The sequence below is a fragment of the Suncus etruscus genome, chromosome 20 (assembly GCF_024139225.1).
Source record: "Suncus etruscus isolate mSunEtr1 chromosome 20, mSunEtr1.pri.cur, whole genome shotgun sequence".
Lineage (NCBI taxonomy): Eukaryota > Metazoa > Chordata > Mammalia > Eulipotyphla > Soricidae > Suncus > Suncus etruscus.
In genome coordinates, this window is record NC_064867.1 from 12,394,076 (window position 1) to 12,418,410 (window position 24,335).

Below are 24,335 nucleotides of genomic sequence, written 5' to 3' on the forward strand. Positions count from 1 at the left end.
ATATGATATACTTATATATGGAATAATAGTGATAAATTTTATAATATAAAGAAATATCATTTTCCCCACTAAATGTTTGAAACTCAAAACCAATACCCATTACAGAGCACTTTGCTTGGTGATTTATGTCAACTGTTGATATATACATTCAAACTTGCAGTTTATCTCACTGACTCTAACCATGTACTGCACTGATGCATCATTCTATTTACTATCACTCTAAAGCTATTTTCCTCTGTTGAGCAGACCATTTCACTTGAAGCAATTCAGTATAAAGTTAATCACAAGGATATCTTGTCTTCCTTAAATTGGATTTCTGCAACAAAAACCAGTAATCTAGACAGTAAAATCATGTCTGTTCTTTGATGCAAACTAGAAGTCACATCACACCTGTGTCATATAACCTGGGACTTGCTAATATTTGCATCTTCTATCATCAGTCATCTTCATTTTCAACAACTTACATAACTTTCCTAATAAATTCTAGATTATTTTAACAGTTTCTTTAAACCACTGAACACCTAAAATGAAGACTGATTTAAAAATCTTAAGTTATTGTTAACTCTGTTTATGTTTCCCACAAGTATAAATCGGAATTGTGTTAATCCTAACAGTAGTTAGATTTTTATATCAAAATAACAAATATACCTCTGTTCCAATACCAACAGAAGTTTGTGAGCCAGTTAAATTTAAATTTCAAGTTTTATTCAGTCTTATACTTTGCTGGATACATAACTAGAATAAGATATAATATTGTGAATTCAGTGGGAAAAAAAGGCAGACAAAATTTGTTATCTTTATGCTAGAACATCATTGTTTCATGTGTTCCTGTACAGCTGAATATTCCCTACAATACTGGAAATAAGTTGTAAAAGATTAACAATCTTTAATATAAAAATTCATTTGTTAATTTTTATTTATTAAAATATTGGTTATTTAGCACCTTGAATATCTAAGTTCTTTGTGTGTGTGTGTGTGTGTGTGTGTGTGTGTGTGTGTGTGTGTGTTTGGTTTTTGGGTCACACCCAGCAGTGCTCAGGGATTACTCCTGGCTCTATGCTCAGAAATCGCCCCTGCCAGGCACAAGGGACCATATGGGATGCCGGAATTTGAACCACCATCCTTCAGCATGAAAGGCAAATACCTTTCCTCCATGCTATCTCTCTGGCCCCTAAGGTCTTTCTTTTTCTTGCATGACAGAATTAGACAACCAGGAACAAAGTCATTTGTATAGTTTCTTTAAAGAAGCCCAGTATGATATTCCTTCTAGGATGGTTCATTATCTGAGTGACATCCTCTAGAAAATAATTTTGATAGAACCAATATGTCAGTCATTTATGTAGCTGACTTGAAGTGAGATATTGAAAGAAGTAAAGGAAAACAAAGAAGGAGGGTTCAAGCAGTCACGGGGAAGAAAATAAGCCACCATCAAAGAGAAAAAGTATTTAAAGATAAAGGAGTCCAAAGTCACTATTTTATTAATAATTTTGCATTAACTGCTTGGTGCCATAACTTCTAAACATATTCAACATTACAAAAAATGAACACAGCAGGGGCCAGAGCAATGGCGCTGCGGTAGGACATTTGCCTTGCACATGGCTGACCCAGGATGGACCGTGGTTCAATCCTCGGCGTCCCATATGGTCCCCCAAGCCAACAGTGATTTCTAATCGTCACCATGTGTGCCCCCCCACAAAGAACAACAACAACATCAAAATGAACACATTAAATATGTAAATTTTAGGGGCCAATATATAGTACAAGTTGATTGCCTTGCATGCACCTGATGTAGTTTCTAGCCTCGTACAATACATATGCTCCCTAAATTCTACTAGGAGGACCAGGAATAATCCCTAAGGGGTCAGGCCTTGCCTCCAAAAAATCATATATATATGCATATGAATGCATGAATCTGAATGTCTTCCATAGCTAATCCTAATAAAAGACCATTCATGAGGAAATGATCTGGTATTATGAGAAATATGCTGTTTTTTGATATTCACCATGAAACAATACAGATTTTTCAGACCAATTTCCTATATATAGGTTATATATGTGTTTACATGTATATATATGTATATGTATATATGCATACACATATATACATCATGGAAATGTCATGATGACTAAGTTTTAGAATTTAGTAGAGTAAATTTAAAAAAAACCTTAATATCCATAATAACAACATCAATATTAAAATCAACTATAAGGGAAAGTTAGTAACTCTGATATTTTAAGAGAGCATTCCAAAGTGAAGTTATAATTTAAAAAATGCTGTTATTGGTTATTTTAAAGCAACAAAAAATAACGAATGAATTTAAACAACCATGGAAAGTGGAAAAAAGTCTTTACACAAATACAGCTGAAAAAATTGAGTAGTCAAATGCAAAAGAATCAAATTGCCTCACTACATCCAAAGGGCACAAAACAACCAAAACACATCTGGGAGCTAATAAGTAGAATAACATATATCTTGTATGTTGAGGCCCTATATTCAATCCCCAGCATTGCATACAGATAAAACCTGACTAAAATTGGATTGCTTCTGGAAATCAAAATGACAATTAGATATCACTTGACACTAGAGACAAGGATCTATATAAAAGGACAGAAACAGGGTGTGGAGAAATACACAGGGTAGGGGTTTTGTTTGCATGTGGCCACCTAGATTCAATCCCCAACATCTCATATAGTAACCCAAGCACCTCCATGTGTAATTCCTAAGTGTAGAGCCAGGAGTAAGCCCTTATCGTTGACTGGTGTGGCTCTAAAACCAAAAGAAAAAGATAAAAGAAAAAAAGCCATAAACAGGGAGATGTGGGGGTAAAATGAATCCTTAATCACTGTTGGTGGGGAAAAGAATCAGTTCAGTTTCTATATAAAAAAGTATGGAGGGGCACGGAGAGATAGCACAGCGGCGTTTGCCTTGCAAGCAGCCGATCCAGGACCAAAGGTGGTTGGTTCGAATCCTGGTGTCCCATATGGTCCCTCGTGCCTGCCAGGAGCTATTTCTGAGCAGACAGCCAGGAGTAACCCCTGAGCACCGCCGGGTGTGGCCCAAAAACCATAAAAAAGTATGGAGCCTACTCAAAAAATTAACAGTATCTCTACCATATGATCCAGAAATTCCATTTCCTGGTATCTAACTCAAAGAAGTTCACACAAATACAAATGCTAGAAGGAATATGCTAACCTATGTTCATTTCAGTGCTACTTACAATAGCCACTATCAGGAAATAACTCATGACACAAAGCAGATGAGTAGAGGAACAAAGCTGTGTTGGGTTAATACCAGTTTCCCTGTAAAAAAAAAAAAAAAAGAGATGGCCTGCCTCTTGCCCTTTCTGCCCTCTTACCTTGTCAAAGACTCACCAAGGAGGCAAGAGTTTCTACATAGACCTTATGTGTTCGCTATTCCATAGAAGTGGTCTTAATACTTAAAAAGAAAAAAACATACTGCAGTTAGCAGTAGGGTGTTCGCCTTGCAATGCCTACCTCAGACGAACCCTGGTTTGGTTCCCGGCATCTCCTATGGTCCACGGAGCCTGCCAAGAGCGATTTCTGAGCATAGAGCCAGGAGTAATCTCTGAGCACCATCGGGTGTGATCAAAACAAAACAAAACAAAACAACCCCCCCACCCCCAATATTGAGGTTTTGGCGGGCCTCTCTCTCTTGCTCCATGAGGTGGAAAGCTCCAGACCACACGTGTTTCATCCTCCGTTTGGTTTGGATTATTTTCCATAGCAACCCTTACTCCAGACTAGCTTTCCCTGGGGTGGGACCACAGCATATTAAGTCTCACATAACTACATAAAATAATATATAACTATAATTAATTATGAAGTTTTGTGGTTTATTAGAATATAGATAGAAAGAGAGGGTGTCATTTTAAGTAAAATAAATCAAAAGGAGAAAAGATAAGCACTGAATGATTTTACTCATAAATAGCATATAAAAACAAAGCAAGGGAACAGACAATGTCCAATAAAAACAAGTCCTTAGACTGATGAGAATTAAGGCTACCAAGTGGGGGATGAGCGTGGAAGGGAAGGGTTTATCGAAAAGTGGTGGGAGAATATTAGCAGATTGGTGGTGAGTGCGATAGAGTACCATAGTACCTTTAAAAATTAAAAATATTTAAAGTTTTGCAAACCAATGTTATCTTTATAAAAAAACCTAAAAATTCAGAACCTATTTATACTACACAAATAAATACTCAAGATATTTTAAACAATAGATTCAATGACCAATTTTGTAACCACGGTACTTAAATAAAGCAATTAAAAAAAGATAAATGGTTTAATAGAGGTTGTGGAAGATATTTTAAAAAATAAAGAAGAAAGGGTTGGAATTACTAAATTAGTAAGGAAACCATGCTTACTAAAGCACTATTTATTCAGTTATTTAAAAAGTTAAAGCACAGGGCTGGAGTGATAGCACAGAAGTAAGGCATTTGCCATGCACACGGCCAACACAGGACCTAACCGGGTTTGAAACCCGGCATCCCATATGGTACCCCGAGCTTGCCAGGAGCAGCTTCTGAGCACAGAACCAGGAGTAACTACTGAGTGCCTTCAAGTGTGACCCAAAAACCCAAAACCCAAAAGAAAAAAAAAAAAGATTAAAGCTATTTCTTCTGACACATTATGGCTATAACTTGAGGTGATTTTGCCAAGCAAAGTAAGGAAGTAAAAAAATCACCAGATGGTTTCTTTCATTTGTATGCTGAAATAAGTAGTCAAAGAAAACATACTGGCAAAAGACAACAAAAATAATTTGCCCTATAAAAAACATGAGGCAGCAGGAGGTCTGAAAGAATGGAATGAAAGGTCAATCTGATAAGATTTCTATGGAACATTGGTGACAAGTAAGTTGAGACACACATATAAAGATATGAAGTTGTACTAGTACAATTTTATAGTGTTGTAAATCAATGGTGAACCCATACAGTTGGACTTTAAACTAAAAAACAAAGAAATTATGTTAAAATGATAGGAAACTGTCATTTGTAAAGTTCTGTATGAGATCACAGCTAGATTACCTTTCTAGGATTAGTAATCCTATGTAATTACTAAGTAATGCTAAGATAATACTAATATTAATTACTAAGTACATAAAAACTTTAATTGCTACTGAATAGATGGTCAATGTGTTAAATTTTCTTTCTATATGTTATACCACAGTTTTTAAAAACAAATCATGGCCAGAAAGATAGCATGGAGGTAGGGCATTTGCCTTTCATGCAGAATGACATTGATTCAAATCCCGGCATCCCACATGGTCCCCTGAGCCTGCCAGGAGCGATTTCTGAGCGTAGAGCCAGGAGTAACCCCTGAGCACTGCCAGGTGTGTGACCAAAAAAATAAATAAATAAAATAAAAACAAATCAGAAAATGTAAATAGGATCCCTGTATACTATTTCAAATATTTTACATATTCTGATGTCAAGATGTAGAAATTTTATGTTAAAAATACATGACATGCAAATTTGTGAAGCGTTCCATAATTTTTGACCAGATTGGAACACCAAACATAATAGATACCCAACCTATAACAAGCTGTAAGGCAGAGACCATTTGCAGTAGGATTCTGGGGGTAAAGGAGGGAGATGTGGGAGACATGCTGGGAACAAGAGTGGAGGGAGGATAACATTGGCGGTGGGAATGCCCTTCATTCATTGTCACTATGCATCGTATATAATTCTGTGTAAATAAACTTCAGTCACAATAAAAAAAATACATCATTGAATACATCATTAAGTTTACAGCAAGCAAGTTGTAAATACTGCAGCATAAAATGGTAGCAAAATATTAATATACTGATGAAAAGCATAGGAGGCAAATAATATACAATTTTTAAGGTTTGTTCATATCAAATTACTGCTATCTCCCACTACTGCAACCTACCCATTTACTACAGCTAAGGATGATCAACGGAGCTAAGGGCAATGTACAATTTAAATCAATGATAGAAATAAACATGGTTCATTTACTCTGAATCTTAAAATAAGAATTAGTTTAAAAGTATTTTAAGCAATATGACTAATTATATCAAAATATGAACCTTTAAATAAAATGCCTATCTCAAAGACAGCAGGAGGTGAGGGAGGAGGGAAATGGTGGGCATTGGTGGTGAGGTTACACTTTCTGACGGGAGATATGTGCTTTCTATAACTGAAATCCAACGACAAACATATTTGTAATCATGATGCTTAAATAAATATATTATTGAAATTAAATAAATTAAAAGTTGACACTAAAAATATGAACTTTTAAAAGTTTATTGTAATTGGCTACTGTTTCTAGTCCACGTTTGCTCATTTTAAAATATATAGTTAAAAATGGTTAAATTTATTACAGGGAGATTCTGATTTTTTTCCTAGCAAATAATAGACTCAAAAGAGCCAGTGAGGGCCCGGAGAGATAGCACAGCAATGTTTGCCTTGCAGGCAGCCGATCCAGGACCAAAGGTGGTTGGTTCGAATCCAGGTGTCTCATATGGTCCCCCGTGCCTGCCAGGAGCTATTTCTGAGCAGACAGCCAGGAGTAACCCCTGAGCACCGCCGGGTGTGGCCCAAAAAACAAAAAAAGAGCCAGTGAGACATTTAAGAGGAGACAGGTTAAATATGTGTTTCTAAATAGGTACATAATTCATGAGCTAAATAAAATGATCTGGAGTCAACTCAGAAACTTATTCCCAAAATTTCAGGGGACTATATGTGATGGCAGAGGCTTGAACTAAGGTCAGAAGGATGCAAGACAAGTGCCTACCTTAATTAACCCTTTACCATATTTCTAGCATTGACATCTGCTTTATAAAAATATTCATTTTAATGAAAGAATGATTTTCAGATAAAACTTTAATATATGATTAATGATAGTTAAACTAAACCCTGAGAGGAGATCTAAGTCAGTCTATTCATTAGTAGTATGTGAATTATAGTGTTAAAAAGTGAAAAATATACTGAGTTAGCATAATAAAATATTCTGTTTGAAATTTTAAATCTGGTTTATTCCATAATTCATTTTCCCTGTGAGCTAGGATTACAATTTAAGAAATTTCCCAAATGAGCTAAAAATTATACAATATTCTAAAATTATTTTAAAAAGTAATTATTTATTTTTGAAAGTGAATTTAGTTGATTAATGCTGTAGTAAATTAGAAATAAAAATTTAAATCTTACCCCATGGATATTTTCCTTACTTCCTTTGAAAATAATTTTATTTTTCTTTAAATAATAATTTTATTTATATGAACACATGAAAGTATATAATTATATATTTGTTAGGATACTAGACAAATGGTAATAATTAAAAATAAGATAAGAAAAACTAAAGTTTTGATGCTACTGTACATACCTTTAATGTGATATTATACTTTTCAACAAGCGTTGCATCTATCCATGATCTTGAATGGGGATCACCCAGGAATTCTATGTGGTACTGTATAACATGTCCATCCTGGTCATAGATAGCATATTTCCTTTCAAAAGGATCAGGGCAAAGAATACCTGGACAACTTTGAAGAGAAAATATTTTAAATTATCTTAGTAATTTAAAAAAGACATCTGTTTCAATCATGCATCAAACTCTCTTCTTAGAGTTCTAATAACTTTTTTTTTCTGGCCACACCAGGTGTCATTCAGGGGTTACTCTCTGGCTATGCGCTCAGAAGTCAGTCCTGGCTTGAGGACCATATGGTACACCAGGGGATCGAACAGCAGTCCATCCTAGGCTAGCACAGGCAAGGCATACACCTTACCACTTGCGCTACCACTCCGGCCCTATCTATTAACTTTTGAAAATAATGTAAATCTACTTACATTTTTATCTTTAAAAAGTAAGATATGTATTTTATAAGTTGTATTTTTATAAAAAAAAGCTTTGAAATAGTTACAAATTTAAGTATCTATATATTATATCTGTATATATATGATAATTCTTTAACTCTGAAAATACATAAACACATACATGTGGAATAAATGATGAAAGATAATTTTAAGAAGAACAATATACAGGTTCAATAAGAGGAAAGTGATACTCAGAGGAAAGATATGAATAAAAAGATTAATAATATTAATAACAGAGTTGAATCAATTCTAGCTGATCAAAGTGATTATATTTTAAATATTAACCCATTGACAAGGTAGAGGAAAGTTGACGATTCTGGACCAGGGCTTCCAAAGGAGAGCTAGTACTTCAGGCAGTGATTAAACTGAATATTATAACTACTTTAGGATAACAGAAATAGAGTTCAGCAGTTTTATGCTGTTCCCCTTTCAACCATCTGCTCCATTGGCAGTTAACCAAGTTGCTCAAAAACCTTAGTACTAGAAATAAAATGAATCCTGTTCTTAAAATGTATTTTAGGGGTTTGTTTTTCAAGACACAAATGTCTAAAAGGTTTTTTTACATTTACTTCTTTCATTTAACAGAAATATACATCTACTAAGTTTTGTTTTCTTTTTGTTTTGTTTTGTTTTGTTTTCGGCCACACCTGTTTGATGCTCAAGGGTTACTCCTGGCTAAGCGCTCAGAAATCGTCCCTGGCTTGGAGGGACCATATCGGACGCAGGGGATCAAACCGCAGTCCTTCCTTGGCTAGCGCTTGCAAGGCAGACACCTTAACCTCTAGCGCCACCTCGCCGGACCCGCAGTCTGGTTTTTCTTTCTCACATAACAAAGTTGTTCATATGATATTTCCATCATACAACATATAAAATTCTTCACCAGTTCACATTTTCTGCCACCAATGTCCCCAGATTCTCTCTCTCTTTCTCTCTCTCTCTAATGTGCTAGTTAAATCCCTTTATTTTTCTTTTTTAAATAATGTGCTTTGCATTATTATTACTAAAAGGGTATCATACATAATACTCTATATTCTTTCATACACAGTTCTTGTCCAGAGTAATCATTTCCAATTAAAATTGTCATAGTGGTCTCTTCTCTGCCATAACTACACACCTTTTGCTATTTGTGGCAAGCTTTCAACCATGCAGTGTGCTCCTGGAGCAAATTTCTACTGTCCCTGGGCATTATTACCATATTACTTTTAATATCTCACAAATGAGTGAGACTATTTTATGTCTATTGCTCTTTGTTTGACTCATTTTGCTCAGTAAAATACTCTCCTTATCCATCCCTGTATGAGCAAATTTCTTGACTTAATTTTCCCTAACCACTACATAATATTCCATTATGCAGATGTACTACTGTTTCTATTTTTTTTATTTTTCTAGGATTTTTTAAAATTTTTATCCTTTATTTAAACATCTTTATTACATATATGGTTGTGATTAAGTTTCAGTCATGTAAATAACACCCCCTTCACCAGTACAATATTCCCACCACCAATGTCCCAAATCTCTCTCCAGGCTACCCCACCCCTACCTGTACTCCAGACAGGCTTCCCAGTTCCCTCATTCATTCACATGATTATGGTAGTTCTCTGTGTAGTTATTTCTATAACTGCACTCACCACTCTTTGTGGTGAGCTTCATGAAGTGAGTTGGAAGTTCCAGACCTCCTCTCACTGTCTCTGACGATTGTTGCAAAAATGACATTTTTTTCTTAATAACCATAGATGAGTGAGACTATTCTGTGTGTCTCTCTCTCCCTCTGACTTATTTCACTCAGCATGATAGATTCCATGTACATCCATGTATAGGAAAATTTCATGACTTCATCTCTCCGGACGGCTGCATAATATTCCATTGTGTATAGGTACCACAGTTTCTTTAGCCATTTGTCTGTTGAAGGGCATGTTGATTGTTTCCAGAGCCTGGCTATTGTGAATAGTGCTGCAATAAATATAGGTGTGAGGAAGGGATTTTGTATTGTATTCTTGTGTTCTTAGGGTATATCCATAGGAGTAGTATAGCTGGGTTGAATGGGAGCTCAATTTCCAGATTTTGGAGGAATCTCCATATCACTTTCCATAGAGATTGGACTAGACGGCATTCCCACCAGCAGTGGATAAGAGTTCCTTTCTCTCCATATTCCCGCCAGCACTGATTGTTCTCATTCTTTGTGATGTATGTCAATCTCTGTGGTGTGAGATGGCATCTCATCACAGTTTTGATTTGCATCTCCCTGATGATTAGTGACAAGGAGCATTTTTCATAGGCCTTTTAGCCATTTGTATTTCTTTTTCATCAAAGCGTCTGTTCATTTCTTCTCCCCATTTTTTGATGGGATTAGATTTTTTTTCTTGTAAAGTTCTGTCAGTGCCCTGTATCTTTTGGATATTAGCCCCTTATCTGATGGGTGTTGGGTGAATAGTTTCTCCCACTCGGTGGGTGGCTCTTGTATCCTGGGCACTATTTCTTTTGAGGTGCAGAAGCTACTTAGCTTAATGTATTCCTATCTGTTGATCTCTGCTTCCACTTGTTTGGAAAGTGCAGTTTCCTCCTTGAAGATGCCTTTAGTCTCAATGTCATGGGGTGTTTTACTGAGGTGTTGTTCTATATACCATATGGTATCAGGTCTGATATCAAGGTCTTTAATCCATTTGAATTTTACCTTCATACATGATGTTAACTGAGGTCTATGTTCGCTTTATTGCAAGTGGCTAACCAGTTCTGCCAGCACCACTTGTTGAAGAGATTTTCCCTGCTCCACTTAGGATTTCTTGCTCCTTTGTCAAAAATTAGGTAATTGTATGTCTGGGGAACATTGTCTGAGAACTCAAGCCTATTCCACTGATCTGAGGGTCTGTCTTTATTCCAATATCATGCTGTTTTGATAACTATTGCTTTTTAGTACAGTTTAAAGTTGGGGAAAGTAATGCCTCCCATTGTCCTTTTCCCTAGGAGTGCTTTAGCTATTTGAGGGTGCTTATTGTTCCAGATGAATTTCATAAGTGTTTGATCCACTTCTTTGAAGAATGTCATGGGTATTTTTAAGGGGATCGCATTAAATCTGTATAATTCTTTGGGGATTATTGCCATTTTAATGGTGTTAATCCTTTACATCCATGAGCAGGGCATGTTTCCATTTCCATGTGTCCTCTATATTATTTCTTGGAGCAGAGCTTTATAGTTTCCTTTGTATAGGTCCTTCACATCTTTGGTCAAGTTGACTCCAAGATATTTGAGTTTGTGTGGCACTAATGTGAATAGGATTGCCTTCTTGACTTCCTTCTCTTCTCTATCACTACCGGTGTATAAAAAGGCCATTGATTTCTGTGTGTTAATTTTGTAGCGTGCCACCTTGCTATATGAGTCTATTGTTTCTAGAAGCTTTTTGGTAGAGTCTTTAGGGTTTTCTAAATATAGTATCATGTCATCTGCAAACAATGAGAGCTTGACTTCTTCCTTTCCTATCTGCTTTCACTTGATATCTTTTTCTTGTCTGATCACTATAGCAAGAACTTCTAGTACTATGTTAAAGAGGAGTGGTGAGAGCGGACAGCCTTGTCTTGTACCAGAATTTAGAGGAAAGACTTTTAGTTTTTCTCCACTGAGGATAATATTTGCCATTGGCTTGTGGTAGATAGCTTCAACTAGATTGAGAAAAGTTCCTTTCATTCCCATCTTGCTGAGAGTTTTGATCAAGAATGGGTCTGGACCTTATCAAATGCTTTCTTTGCATCTATTGATATGATCATGTGATTTTTATTTTTCTTCTTGTTGAAGTTGTGTATGATGTTGATAGATTTATGGATATTAAACCATCCTTACATTCCTGCGATGAAACCTAATTGGTCGTAGTATATGATCTTCTTGATGATGCATTGGATCCTATTTGCCAGAATTTTGTTGAAGATCTTTGCCTCAGGATTCATCAGGGATATTGGTCTGTAATTTTCTTTTTTGGCAGCATCTCTGTCTGGTTTTGGTATCAAGGTGATGTTGGCTTCATAAAAGCTATTTGGGAGTGTTCCCGATTTTTTCAATTTCACGGAAGAGCCTGGCTAGTATTGATAGTAGCTCCTCTTAAAAGATTTGAAAAAATTCATTAGGAAATCCATCTGGGCCGGGGCTTTTCTTTTTGAGCAGATGTATGATTACAGTTTCAATTTCCTCAGTAGTGATGGGGGTGTTTAGATATGCTACATCCTCCTTAATTAACTGTGGAAGGTTAAAAGTGTCCAAGAATTTTTCCATTTCTTCTAGGTTCTCATGTTTAGTAGCATAAAGTTTCTCAAAGTAGTCTTTGATGACCCTTTGGATCTCTGCAATATCTGTCGTGATCTCCCCCTTTTCATTTCTAATACGGGTTATCAGATTTCTCTCTCTCTCTTTCTTTGTGAGTTTTGCCAATGGTCTATCTTGTTTATTTTTTCAAAGAACCAGCTTCTGCTTTTGTTGATCTTTTGGATTGTTTTTTGGATTTCCACTTCATTGATTTCTGCTTTCAGGTTTGTTATTTCCTTCTGTCTCCCTGTTTTTGGTTCCTTTTGTTGATTATTTTCTAATTTTTTGAGCTGTGTCATTAAGTTATTAAGGTATGCCCCTTCTTCCTTCCTGATGTGTGCTTGTAGAGCTATAAATTTTCCTCTCAGGACCGCTTTTGCTGTGTCCCATAGATTCTGGCAGTTTGTGTCTTCATTATCATTTGTTTCCAGGAAAGTGTTGATTTCCTTTTTGATTTCATCTCGGACCCACTGGTTGTTCAGTAGCAGAGTGTTTAATTTCCAATTGTTAAAGTTTTTCTTCTGTGTGGCTTTGTAGTTCACATCTAATTTCAGAGCCTTGTGGTGAGTAAAGGTAGCCTGCAAGATTTCTACCCTTCTGATTTTATGAAGGTATGTTTTATGTGTCAGCATGTAGTCTATCCTGGAGAATGAGCCATGTACATTGGAGAAGAATGTGTATCCAGGTTTTTTTGGAATGGAGTGTCATATATATATATATATATATATATATACATACATATATATATATACATATATATACATATATATATACTAGTCCTCTTTCTTCCATTACTTTTTTTCAGAGCTAGTATGTTTTTGTTGGGTTTCAGTCTGGTTGACCTATCAAGTGTTGATAGGGCCATGTTGAGGTCTCCCACATTTATTGTGTTATTACTGATTTCTTCTTTCAGATTTGTCAGTAACTGTATTAGATAACTTGCTGGTCTCTCATTGGGTACATGTATGTTTAATAGTCTGATTTCTTCCTGTTGCACATATCCCTTGATTAGTACATAGTGTCCATCTTTGTCCCTTACCACTTTTCTGAGTATAAAGTTGGTGTCATCAGATATTAATATGGCCACCCAGCTTTTTTGAGGGTGTTGAGGGTGTTGTTTGCTTGGATGATTTTCCTCCAGCTTTTGATTTTGAGTCTATGTTTGTTCTGACTATTCAGGTGTGTTTCTTGTAGGCAGCAGAAGGTTGGATTCATATTTTTGTCCCATTTTGCCAGTCTGTGTCTTTTAATTGGTGAATTTAGTCCATTGACATTAAGGGAGATGATTGTCATAGGATTTAATGTCATCTTTGTACATAAGTTTGCTGTATTTGTTGGTCTCTCTTGTCTTAGAGTAGACCTGTCACTTTTTCCTTTAAGGCTGCTTTTCATCTGTGACGTTTCTGAGCTGAAGCTATGTATTCTTCCTTCAAACCTGAACGTGAGTCGGGCTGGGGGCAGTATTCTTGGTGAGGCATTCATTTCATTCAGTCTTGTCACAATATCCCACCACTGTCTTCTGGCCTTGAGAGCTTCTTGTGACATGTCTGCTGTAAGTCTTAGGGATCCTCATTTGAATGCAATTTCCCTTTTTGTTCTTGCTGCTTTCAGTATTCTATCTCTATTTGTGGGATTTGTCATTGTAACTAGGATGTGCCTTGGGGTGTTTTTCTTTGGGTCTCTTTTAGCTGGTGCTCTTTGGGCATGCAGGATTTAATTGCATGTAGTCTTTAACTCTGGGAGTATCTCCTTGATGATGTCTTTGACAGTTGATTCTTCCTGGAGATCTCCTACTTGGGTCTCTGGGACTCCAATGATTCTTATGTTGTTTATGTTGAGTTTATCAAAGACTTCTATTTTCATCTGTTCAAATTCCTTGAGTACTTTTTCCATTGCCTGTTCATTTGTCTTAAGGTTCTTTTCCAATTTCTTCTGCTGTGTTGAGTTTTTCTATATCACATCTTCCAGTACTCTGATTCTCTCCTCAGCTGCTGTTACCCTGCTGGCAAGGCCATCCATTGAGGTTTTCAGTTGAGCTACTGTGTTTTTCAGATCTGTTATTTCAGTTTGGACTTTTCTGATTTCTGTCTTTGTGCTCTGTTCAGATCGATCTATGCTTTCTTTGAGTTCTACAAACATCTTCCATATTGCTATTTTAAGACCTTATCCGAGAGGTTAATCAGGTGGTTGGAATTTATTAGGTCATCCGAGCTTTCGTCTTCATTCTCTGTTCATGGTGCTTGCCTGCGAGGTTTCCCCATTGGCAGGCTTGTAGTGTGGTTTTCCTGTGTGTTGTGGTGGTTTTTCAGATCTGTTATTTCAGTTTGGACTTTTCTGATTTCTGTCTTTGTGCTCTGTTCAGATCGATCTATGCTTTCTTTGAGTTCTACAAACATCTTCCATATTGCTATTTTAAGTCCTTATCCGAGAGGTTAATCAGGTGGTTGGAATGTATTAGGTCATCCGAGCTTTCGTCTTCATTCTCTGTTCATGGTGTTTGCCTGCGAGGTTTCCCCATTGGCAGGCTTGTAGTGTGGTTTTCCTGTGTGTTGTGGTGGGGTTCATTTGTTAGAAAGAGTGCGCAGCCTAGGCCTCTGAGGAGACCTTCAGGTATTCAGAAACACAGTCAGGCACAGGAGAAGTTTTCCTTGAAATCCTCAGAGTGATCAAAGGCACAGCAGGTCAGAGAGCTCAGCTTATTGGATGGTGACCCCCACAGCCAGAGTTTACTCATTGGGCAGTTTCAAAATGCAGTTTTTTGGGGGTGCACTTCCTAGGCCTCTGAGGAGACCTTCAGGTATTCAGAAACAGACAGGCACAGTTTAAGTTTCCCTTGAAGTTTTCTGTACTACTCTTTCTTTAGCTACTCATCTGTTCTTGGACACTTAGGATTTTTTTTGTTTGTTTTTTTTTGTTTGTTTTTTGTTTTTCAGATTCTGGCTATTGTAAATAATGTTGCAGTTGAGTTAGGAGTGCAGATACCTTTCTGCAATATTTTAGGTTTCTTAGTGTATATTTCTTGGAATTGTACTGCTGAATCATATAAAAATTCAATTTCTAGTAGTTTGAGGTATATATATTTATATATGTATGTGTGTGTATGTGTATGTATATGTATGTATGTGGGTATGTTTAATATATATTTCCAAATGTCTGGACCAGTTGACATTTCCACCAGCCATAAATAAAAGTCCTTTATCCCTATATCCATACCAGCAATGAATTTTATAGTTCTTTTTGGTGTCTTTCACTTCCTGTGGTGGAAGATGGTATCTCATTGTGATTGTTTGATTTACATCTCCCTGATGGTTAATGATGTGGAACATTTTTTCATGTGCCATTTTGCCATTTGGATTTCTTCTTTGAGGAAATGACTGTTCATTTCCTTGCCTCATTTTTGGATGGGGTTAGACCTTTTATTCTGTTTAGATCTATAAGTACCCTATATATCTTAGATATTAGCCCCTGATTAGATGGGTATTGGAAGAATAGTTTCTCCCATTCATGGGGAGTCTTTGAACCTCATCACTGTTTCCTTAGAGATGATTATACTTCTCAGTTTAATTTAGTACTCTTTGTTTATCTTTGCTTCCACTTGCTTGGCTATTGATATTTCATCTTTGAGGATAACTTTAGCTTCAATGTCATGAAGTATTCTGCCTATGTTTTTCTCTAATATCTTATAATTTCAGGTATACTATCAAGGTCTTTAATAAATTTTGAATAAATAATGAATGCTGGAATTTGTCAAATGCTTTTTCTGTACCTTTACACAATGATTGATTTTTATTTTTTCTTTTATTGATGTGGTGTATTATATTGATTGATTACATACATTAAAGCATCCTTGCATCTCTGGGATGATGAATCCTACTTGGTGGTCATGATATATTACCTTCTTGATGAATTTTTAAATTAATATCTTTATTTAAACACCCTGATTATAAACATGATTGTAGTTGGGATCCAGTCATGTAAAAGGAACCCTTCACCAGTGCAACATTCCCATCACTGATGTCCCAAATTTCTCTCTGTTCCACCACACCCCAACCTGTACTCTAGAAAGGTTTTCTACTTTCCTCATTCAATCACTTTGTTATGATAGTTCTCAATGTAGTTATTTCAATTATTGTGTTATTATTGATATCCTCTTTCAAATTGGTCATTAATTGAATTAGATATTTTGCTTATCTCTCATTGGGTGCATATATGTTTAGTAGTGTAATTTCTTCCTGTTGTACATATCACTTGATTAGTACAAAGTGTCCATCTTTTTCCTTACAACTTTTCTGAGTCTAAAATTTGGTCATCTAATATTAATATGGCCACCCCAGCTTTTTTAAGGGTGTTGTTTTCTTGGATGATTTTCCTCCAGCCTTTGATTTTGAGTCTATGTTTGCTCTGAGTTTCTTGTAGGCAGCTGAAGATTGGATTTATCTTTTTTTTATCCATTTAGCCGCTCTTTGTCTCTTAATTGGTGCATTTAACCCATTGATATTGAGGGAGATGATTGTCATAGGATTTAATGTCATCATTGTGTATAAGTTTGGTGTGTCTGTTGATCTGTCTTTTCTTAAAGTAGACCTTTCAGTTTTTCCTTTAAGGCTGTTTTTGTATCTGTAAAGTTTCTGAGCTGTTGCTTATCTGTGAGGCTATGTATTCTTCCTTCAAACTGGAATGTGAGTTGGGCTGGGTGCAGTATTCTAGATGAAGCATCCATTTCGTTCAGTTTTGTCACAATATCCCGCCACTGTCTTCTGGCCTTGAGAGCTTCTTGTGACATGTCTGCTTATCTTAAGGATGCTCCTTTGAATGTCATTTCCCTTTTTGATCTTGCTGCTTTCAGTATTCTATCTCTATCTGTGAGATTCATCATTGTGACTAGGATGTGTCTTGGGGTGTTTTTTATTGGGTCTCTTTTAGCTGGTACTCTTCATGCATGCAGGATTTGATTGCATTCTGTCTTTAGCTTTGGGAGTTTCTCTGTGATGATGTATTTGACTGTTGATTCTTCCTGGGGTTCTCCTTCTGGGGCCTCTGGGACTCCAATAATTCCTAAGTTGTTTCTGTTGAATTTATCAAAGACTTCTATTTTCATCTGTTCAGATTCTTTGAGTACTTTTTCCATTGTCTGATCATTTGCCTTAATGCTTTTTTCCAATCTTTTCTGCTGTATGGAGTTGTTCTGCATTTCATCTTCCTGTTCACTGATTCTGTCCTCAGCTCCTGTTACCCTTTTGGAGAGGCTTTCCATTGAGGTTTTAACTTCAGCTACCGTGTTTTTCAGATCTGTTATGTCAGTTTGGAGTTTTATGATTTCTATCTTTGTATTCTGTTCAGCTAGAGCTATGTTTTCTTTGATTTCCATGAGGATCCTCTTTATTTCTATTCTAAACTCCTTGTCTGAGAGATTACTCAGATGGTTGAAATTGTTGGGGTCTTCAGAGCTATCATCTTCATTCTCTGTGCATGGTGTTCGCCTATGAGCTTTTCCAATTGTCACGCTTGTATTGTGGGTTTTTCCTATGTATTATGGTAGTATTCATCAGTTAAAAGATGCATGGTCATGAAGTGGTGTGGCTGCACTTCTGCTAGGTCCAAAGTTTGTGGGCGGGGTGACTCACCTCTGGAGAAGGCAGGCCCTCTGGAAAGAATGCTCAGGATATCAAATTCTTAGCTTTGGGAAAGCCAGAAGTCCCAAGATGTCTGTCTGGCTCCAGCAGCCCAGCAGAAGCTAGCTAGGTCCAAAGTCTCTGGGCTGGGCAACTAATCTCTGGAGAAGGCGAGCCCTCTGGCAAGAGTGCTAGAAGATCAAATTCTTAGGTGTGGAAAAGCCAGACATCCCACTATGTCTGCCTCTTTCTTGATGAATTAATGGATTCTATTTGCTCATATTTTGTTGAGTTACATTTCAAAATGCAACTGTTATATATTACTGAATGGCATCTTTGGCATCACAGCAATTTTAAAAAGAATTGTTGCCTATTATATATATTATATTGTTGCCTAATATATCTTCACTGGGCTCAAAATTATCAACTAAAATCATTACTCTATAAAATATATATCAAATGATATTTATCACTTATAAAAATAAATATTTTATTTAAAATAAACATTACTTAAAATATTTTATAATATTGCATGTTGTTTAAAATGAATTATAAAAAGTATTATCAACTGTTGAAATATTGGGATACTTAAATGTTTCTTTAAGCAGTACAGAGGAACTGTCCTAGATAAAATAGAGTATACTAACTGCAGGAAAAGCTGAGGAGAAGAAAAATATAGAGAAAATATGATTATGTCTCTCCACTGCTATATCTATCATCTTCTTTGACTTTCTGTGATTGAAGAAGTAGTATCCATGTTTTGCCCTCAGTGTGACCTCAGTTTGAGTTCCAAACTGTCAATGGCAATAACACAATGTATACTACAAACTGATTTTTCACTTTCATATTTATAATAAATTATGAAATATGTTCTGGATTCTTAAAGGTGGAGAAGTGGAGTAAAAATAGGCAACCCAATAAAAGGGGACCAAAATCACAAAGAAAGTTTAAATCAATATTAGAATCTGTGAATGCTTGGAAGTAAAATATATAAATGCATCAATGTATATATGCCAGGTGTTAATATCCACTGGAGAGAAGGAAAATTCATTCAAGTAATTTCAAGGTAAGTACAAATATATCATAAAGAAATTTACATATATTTTAAACATAACATATTTAATAAGATAACTACATGGCTTAATGTAAGTTGAAAATTAAGCATGATTTCAATTGTAAAGCATTTACATCCAACAAGAAACATATGACTGTTAAGTATATATTTAAGCACAGACAAAATTATATTTGGATCTCATTCAAAACCCATGAGAAAAAATTCCCAAGTAGCAATCATCATAATAACTGAATGCTATATTTTCCAAGAAATCTCTTCTGAATCTAACTGTGGGGGCTGATAAAAGAGGACTTTTCTCCTACATAGAAATAATATAGTAGCAATATAAATATATTAATTTTTAAAATTTATAAATCTCAATTTATAAGAATTTAAATTAGAAACTCAAAATATAACTATTGATATCCTATCAAAGGATTTTTAATAAACTATATGGAGTACAGATCAGTAAAATGTGTTTAGATATTTTTATAAGTTAAATTTCATATGTATGAGAAAGCTTTGCAAAATTCCTGGTCACAAATCCAAGAGTACCCTAAGAAGAGTATCTATCTAATTAGCTATCTGATAATTTATCTTTTAATACTAAATATGATTTTCACAATTATTTTTATTTTTATTTCTGTGTTCTTTATAATTGAATACAATGTTAGTTGGTCTATTTTTTTAATTGAGAGTACTTAAACATTGTACTTCTCTTGCAAGTACATGCTTATATTTCTATTCCAAGAATGCATAACCTTATTAACACAATTAAGTAGCTCTGTATATATTTTGATAAGTATATTAGTTTTTATATCACAATGCAGATGAAAACATAACTTCATTTGTTTTTCCATGGAATTGTCCTTTATCCTAACAATTATTTTCTCTCCTTATATAAAAAACTACATATTTATTTTACTGTCTGTATTATTTACTTTTATTTAATCATTGTAGCCTTATTAAAGAGCATCACATTTTCTAAAAAACAGCTAACCCTGAGATGTCCATAAGAAAAAGTTCAGGACCTTAGAATCTGGGTATAAGGCAACAAAAATTGACTCACTGACTCAGATAATGCTATATAAATGCTTTGCATCAAACTGACTATAATTTATACTTGAAACTTCAATATTTTGAGCACAACTTAATTAAAAACTGATGTTTCACTTCTTGCAGTAAGTTAATCCTAGCTTTTCTATTCTCCTATTGCAATTTACCCTTGTTATCACCTTTCTCTATATTTGTGGCACTGAATAAACAATATGACTAAATTTGTTTTTTAATTTGTACTAGAAGTTTTTACTCATACACATTTAGTTCATAAAAAGTAATATATGGGATTACTTAGCAAATGAAAAATCTTTTTTCAATAAGCAAGAAGTTAGAAACAACTGCAATGTTCAGGCATTTGACAGTCCTAATAATAGATCAGAAATAATTTACTGGAGTAAAATAATCTTCACTTGAATTATAAATTTTAATCTTGAGTTATTAGCACATAACTGCAAAGACATTCCTAATAAAAATTCTAACATATAAGTATCAAGAAACAAATACATTCAAAATTTCCATTAGAAAATAGCTCCTTTATAAATGTTATTATGGGGGCCAGAATTAGTATAGCATGTAAGGTGCTTGCCTTATAAGAAGATAGCCTGGGTTTCATTCTCAGCACTAAATATGGTTCCCTGAGCTCTATGAGGAGTAATCCTTGAGCATAGGTCTAGGAGTAAACCCTGAGATTCTCTGGGTGTGGCTCAAAAACAAAACAAAATTATATATGGAACTACAAAAGCTTTATTAATAATCACATACAATAATTTTTACATTATCACCCAAAACTCAATTTGCTATATAAATATATATATATTTCTAAATATATAAAAGTATATATTTATATATAAATATACAATAAATGACATTGCACATTTTATCCTAGAAAACATTTCAGTAACATAAGATATGTAATTCAAATAGAGTTCCCAATCGCAAAGATAATAAGTACATTAGTTTACTCAGATTATCCTAGGAAAAATGACTCATATATCCTTGACTGGATAAAGAAAATGCTAGCAACAGAGGAACATTAATATGTACAAACAAACAAAAAAGCACATCTGAAGACTGCACTTTATGGCCAAAGGAGCAGGCACAGCAAGACAAGAAGCATTAAAACACTAACCATTTTATTCTAGTAAAAAAATTATGGCTCTTATCTCTTTCTCAACTAGCAAAAACTAAAGTAGTGTGTTGTATCTAAACTAAATGAGTGACTTTCTCTCTCTCTCAACTCAGATGGTGACAGAGAAATCCTAGTGGATATTTTTACTAGATTCCAGTGCTATAGAGTTCTCACTCTCCATTCAGATGGTGGCAGAGAAAATCCAGTGGATATTTTTACCAACAGTCCTCTTACCATGATTATCACTGGTAGCTGTCTGAGGAACAATGAACAATATACTGTACCTACCTTCACTCAGCCATAATATTGAATAAGGAGTTGGAATTCTAATTCCTGACTAGAAGTAATACTCGTTATTTACACCCCTAGAAGATCAGCAAAAGTTGAAGACAGAACCAGGATTGCAATTCTACCTGACAGTAACCAAAAGGTACTTACCTTGATAAACCTCAAGGATAGTAGGAACTTCCTGATTTAAGTAAGGTCAGAGAAATAGTTCAAGGGTTAAGGCATTTCCCTTGCATGTGGCAAAGCCTTGTTCAATCCCCAGCACCACCTATGGTCCCTCAAGAAGGAATGATCCCTGAGCCAAGAGTAAGCCCAAAATACGACCAGGTGTGGCCCAAAGCCAAAAACAAAAATTAAAAAACAAATGAACAGAAAACAAAGAAAACCAAAAGTTTCCCATCAGAAGGGAAAGTAAAGTCCCTATGTAAAAAAAAATCAAAACGGGCCCGGAGAGATAGCACAGCGGTGTTTGCCTTGCAAGCAGCCGATCCAGGACCAAAGGTGGTTGGTTCGAATCCCGGTGTCCCATATGGTCCCCCGTGCCTGCCAGGAGCTATTTCTGAGCAGAAAGCCAGGAGTAACCCCTGAGCACCGCCAGGTGTGGCCCAAAAAAAAAACAAAAACAAAAACAAAAAACAAAAAAAATCAAAACAATTTAGCAAAACAAGTTGCTTATGCTTTTTTATAAATCTTAACATAAGACTTGAAACTACAAATTGATATTGCATGCTGTAATTTGAAAAATCATAGCATCATGGGAAATATTAAAATTCGTTATAGTAAATACACATGAATCTGAAAAAGAAGTAAAAACCTTTTAGGCATCTAGACAATAATAAAATATATATTATTCTCAAAATAGATTATGCTGGCCATATAATATAAGAATCAAGGAGTTAGGGGAGAGCTTAAATGAGTGGAGTAATTTTATATAGAGCAGACCCCAGGTTCCATCTCTAGCACCATATATCCTACCAGGTACTGCTAGAACTTGTGGGCCCGACATTGGGACCCAAGCAGCAGCACAAAGCTGGGCTCACTCTCTTGGGAGACCTTTTCTCCATAAAATGATTCAATTATAAGGAGTATGGGTAAATTGATCTGAAGAGGTTAATTGCATGGTGAAGGATAAAATTTAATTTTGGGGAGGGGGCCTACACCCTTTGGCACTCAGGGTTACTCCTGGCTCTGTGCTCAGAAATTGCTTCTGGCTCAGGGGACTATAGAGGATGCCAGGGATCCCACATTCATCCTGGGTCAGTCTCATGCAAGGCAAACAACCTACCACTGCGCTATCACTCCTGCCCCTAAAGTTGAATTTTTTTTTTTTGGTTTTGGGCCACACCCGGTGATGCTCAGGGGTTACTCCTGGCTATGCGCTCAGAAGTTGCTCCTGGCTTGGGGGACCATATGGGACGCCGGGGAATCGAACCGCGTCCATCCAAGGCTAGTGCAGGCAAGGCAGGCACCTTACCTCTAGCGCCACCGCCCGGCCCCCTAAAGTTGAATTTTTAATAGTAAACATAATGGAGTTTATGCAGGTACTAATTTATTTTGTTGTTGTTGTTGTGTCACACCCAGTGGCACTCAGGGGTTACTTCTGGCTCTGTGCTCAGAAATCACTCCTGGCTCGGAACCATTTGAGATACCAGGGATCAAACCTAGGTTTGTCCAGGGGCATCCATATGTAAGGCAAATGCTCCATTACTGTGCTATCGCTCCAGCCCATTACTGATTTTTGTTAATAATATATGTCTAAAATGTAATAATGAATTACTTAAAATGTATTTTTAAATTTCAATGAAACAAAGTATAACATATTCAAACAGAAACTTCATAATCATAAGACATTTTAACACTGAATGATATAAAAACAGGTTTGGAATAATACATTTTTAAGAAGTTTCAGAGAAAATTGTTAAATATTTCAAGCTGATAATAAAATACAACATATCTAAATATGTGGCTAAAAGTTCTTAAGAGATGAATATATAGCTTCAATTGTCTATATCAGAAAATGTATGGGGCCGGAGAGATAGCATAGAGGTAAGGCGTTTGTCTTGCATACAGAAGGTCGGTGGTTCAAATCCCGGCATCCCATATGGTCCCCCGAGCCTGCCAGGAGCGATTTCTGAGCATAGAGCCAGGAGTAACCCCTGAGGGCTGCCAGATGTGTCCCCAAAACACGCAAAAGTAATAAGTAAAAGAAATAAGAAAAACTAAACCTAATAAAATAATAAAAAATAATTTAAAGAAAGTAAAAATTGGTTTCTTGAAAATTCATAATTTCTATATTTTATTTTATTTATATTTTTATTTTTTTGGTTCTTGGGCCACACCAGGAGATGCTCATGGGTTACTCCTGTCTATGCACTCAGAAATCACTCCTGGCTTAGGGGACCATATTGGATGTGGGGATCGAACCCATGTCCATTCTGAGTTAGCCGCATGCAAGGCAAACACCCTACCACTGTGCTATATCACTCTGACCCCTACATTTTAATAGTTCCTTATATTAAAAAGAAAAGTTTTACCTCGGAAGATTCTTTAATTTTGCCAAAACCAGGCTTCCAACAGGGAGCTCTGAATAAACAAATTTTAATCCACTTTGATGAAGTTGAGACACATCTGGAAATTCTTCTTCAGAAATAGAACACTTATTGTATCTTGAATCAGTATTCATGTAGCAGAACCATGGCTCATCATGATCAACTTTGGCTGCATCCTCACTTGACAATGATCTCCACTTCAAACAACTTTCATTCTCACACTGAACCCAAACTTGGTTTATATCCATGTTTTCTTTCCACTGAGGAACTAATTGTCAGATTATAATTCTGTTTCCTTTATATAAATGCATTTAACCTGCAAGACAAATATGAGGAAACTAATGAGTAAGCATTCAAAGGCAGAAAAGAAAATTGAACCTAACACCTGGGACATATGACCAATAAGAGAGTTTAAGTGATAGAGCACAGGCCTAGCATATGCCTGATCCTAATTCAATGCTCAATATCTCATACCCTTCATGACCAGCACTACTAGAAGTATCCCTG

At 35.7% G+C, this 24,335-nt stretch overlaps 1 protein-coding gene across 1 annotated transcript in view; it reads right to left on the reverse strand.

Moving 5' to 3' along the window:
* Positions 1-24,076, reverse strand: part of ZCWPW2 (zinc finger CW-type and PWWP domain containing 2) — a 118,499-nt gene extending 94,423 nt beyond the window's left edge. The window contains exons 1-2 of the mRNA XM_049766476.1: positions 23,814-24,076; positions 7,360-7,519 (exon numbers count right to left, since the gene is read on the reverse strand). Coding sequence (XP_049622433.1) covers positions 7,360-7,519; positions 23,814-24,076 — 423 coding nt within the window. The remainder of the gene's footprint in view (positions 1-7,359; positions 7,520-23,813) is intronic.
* Between the last annotated feature and the right edge of the window lie 259 nt (positions 24,077-24,335).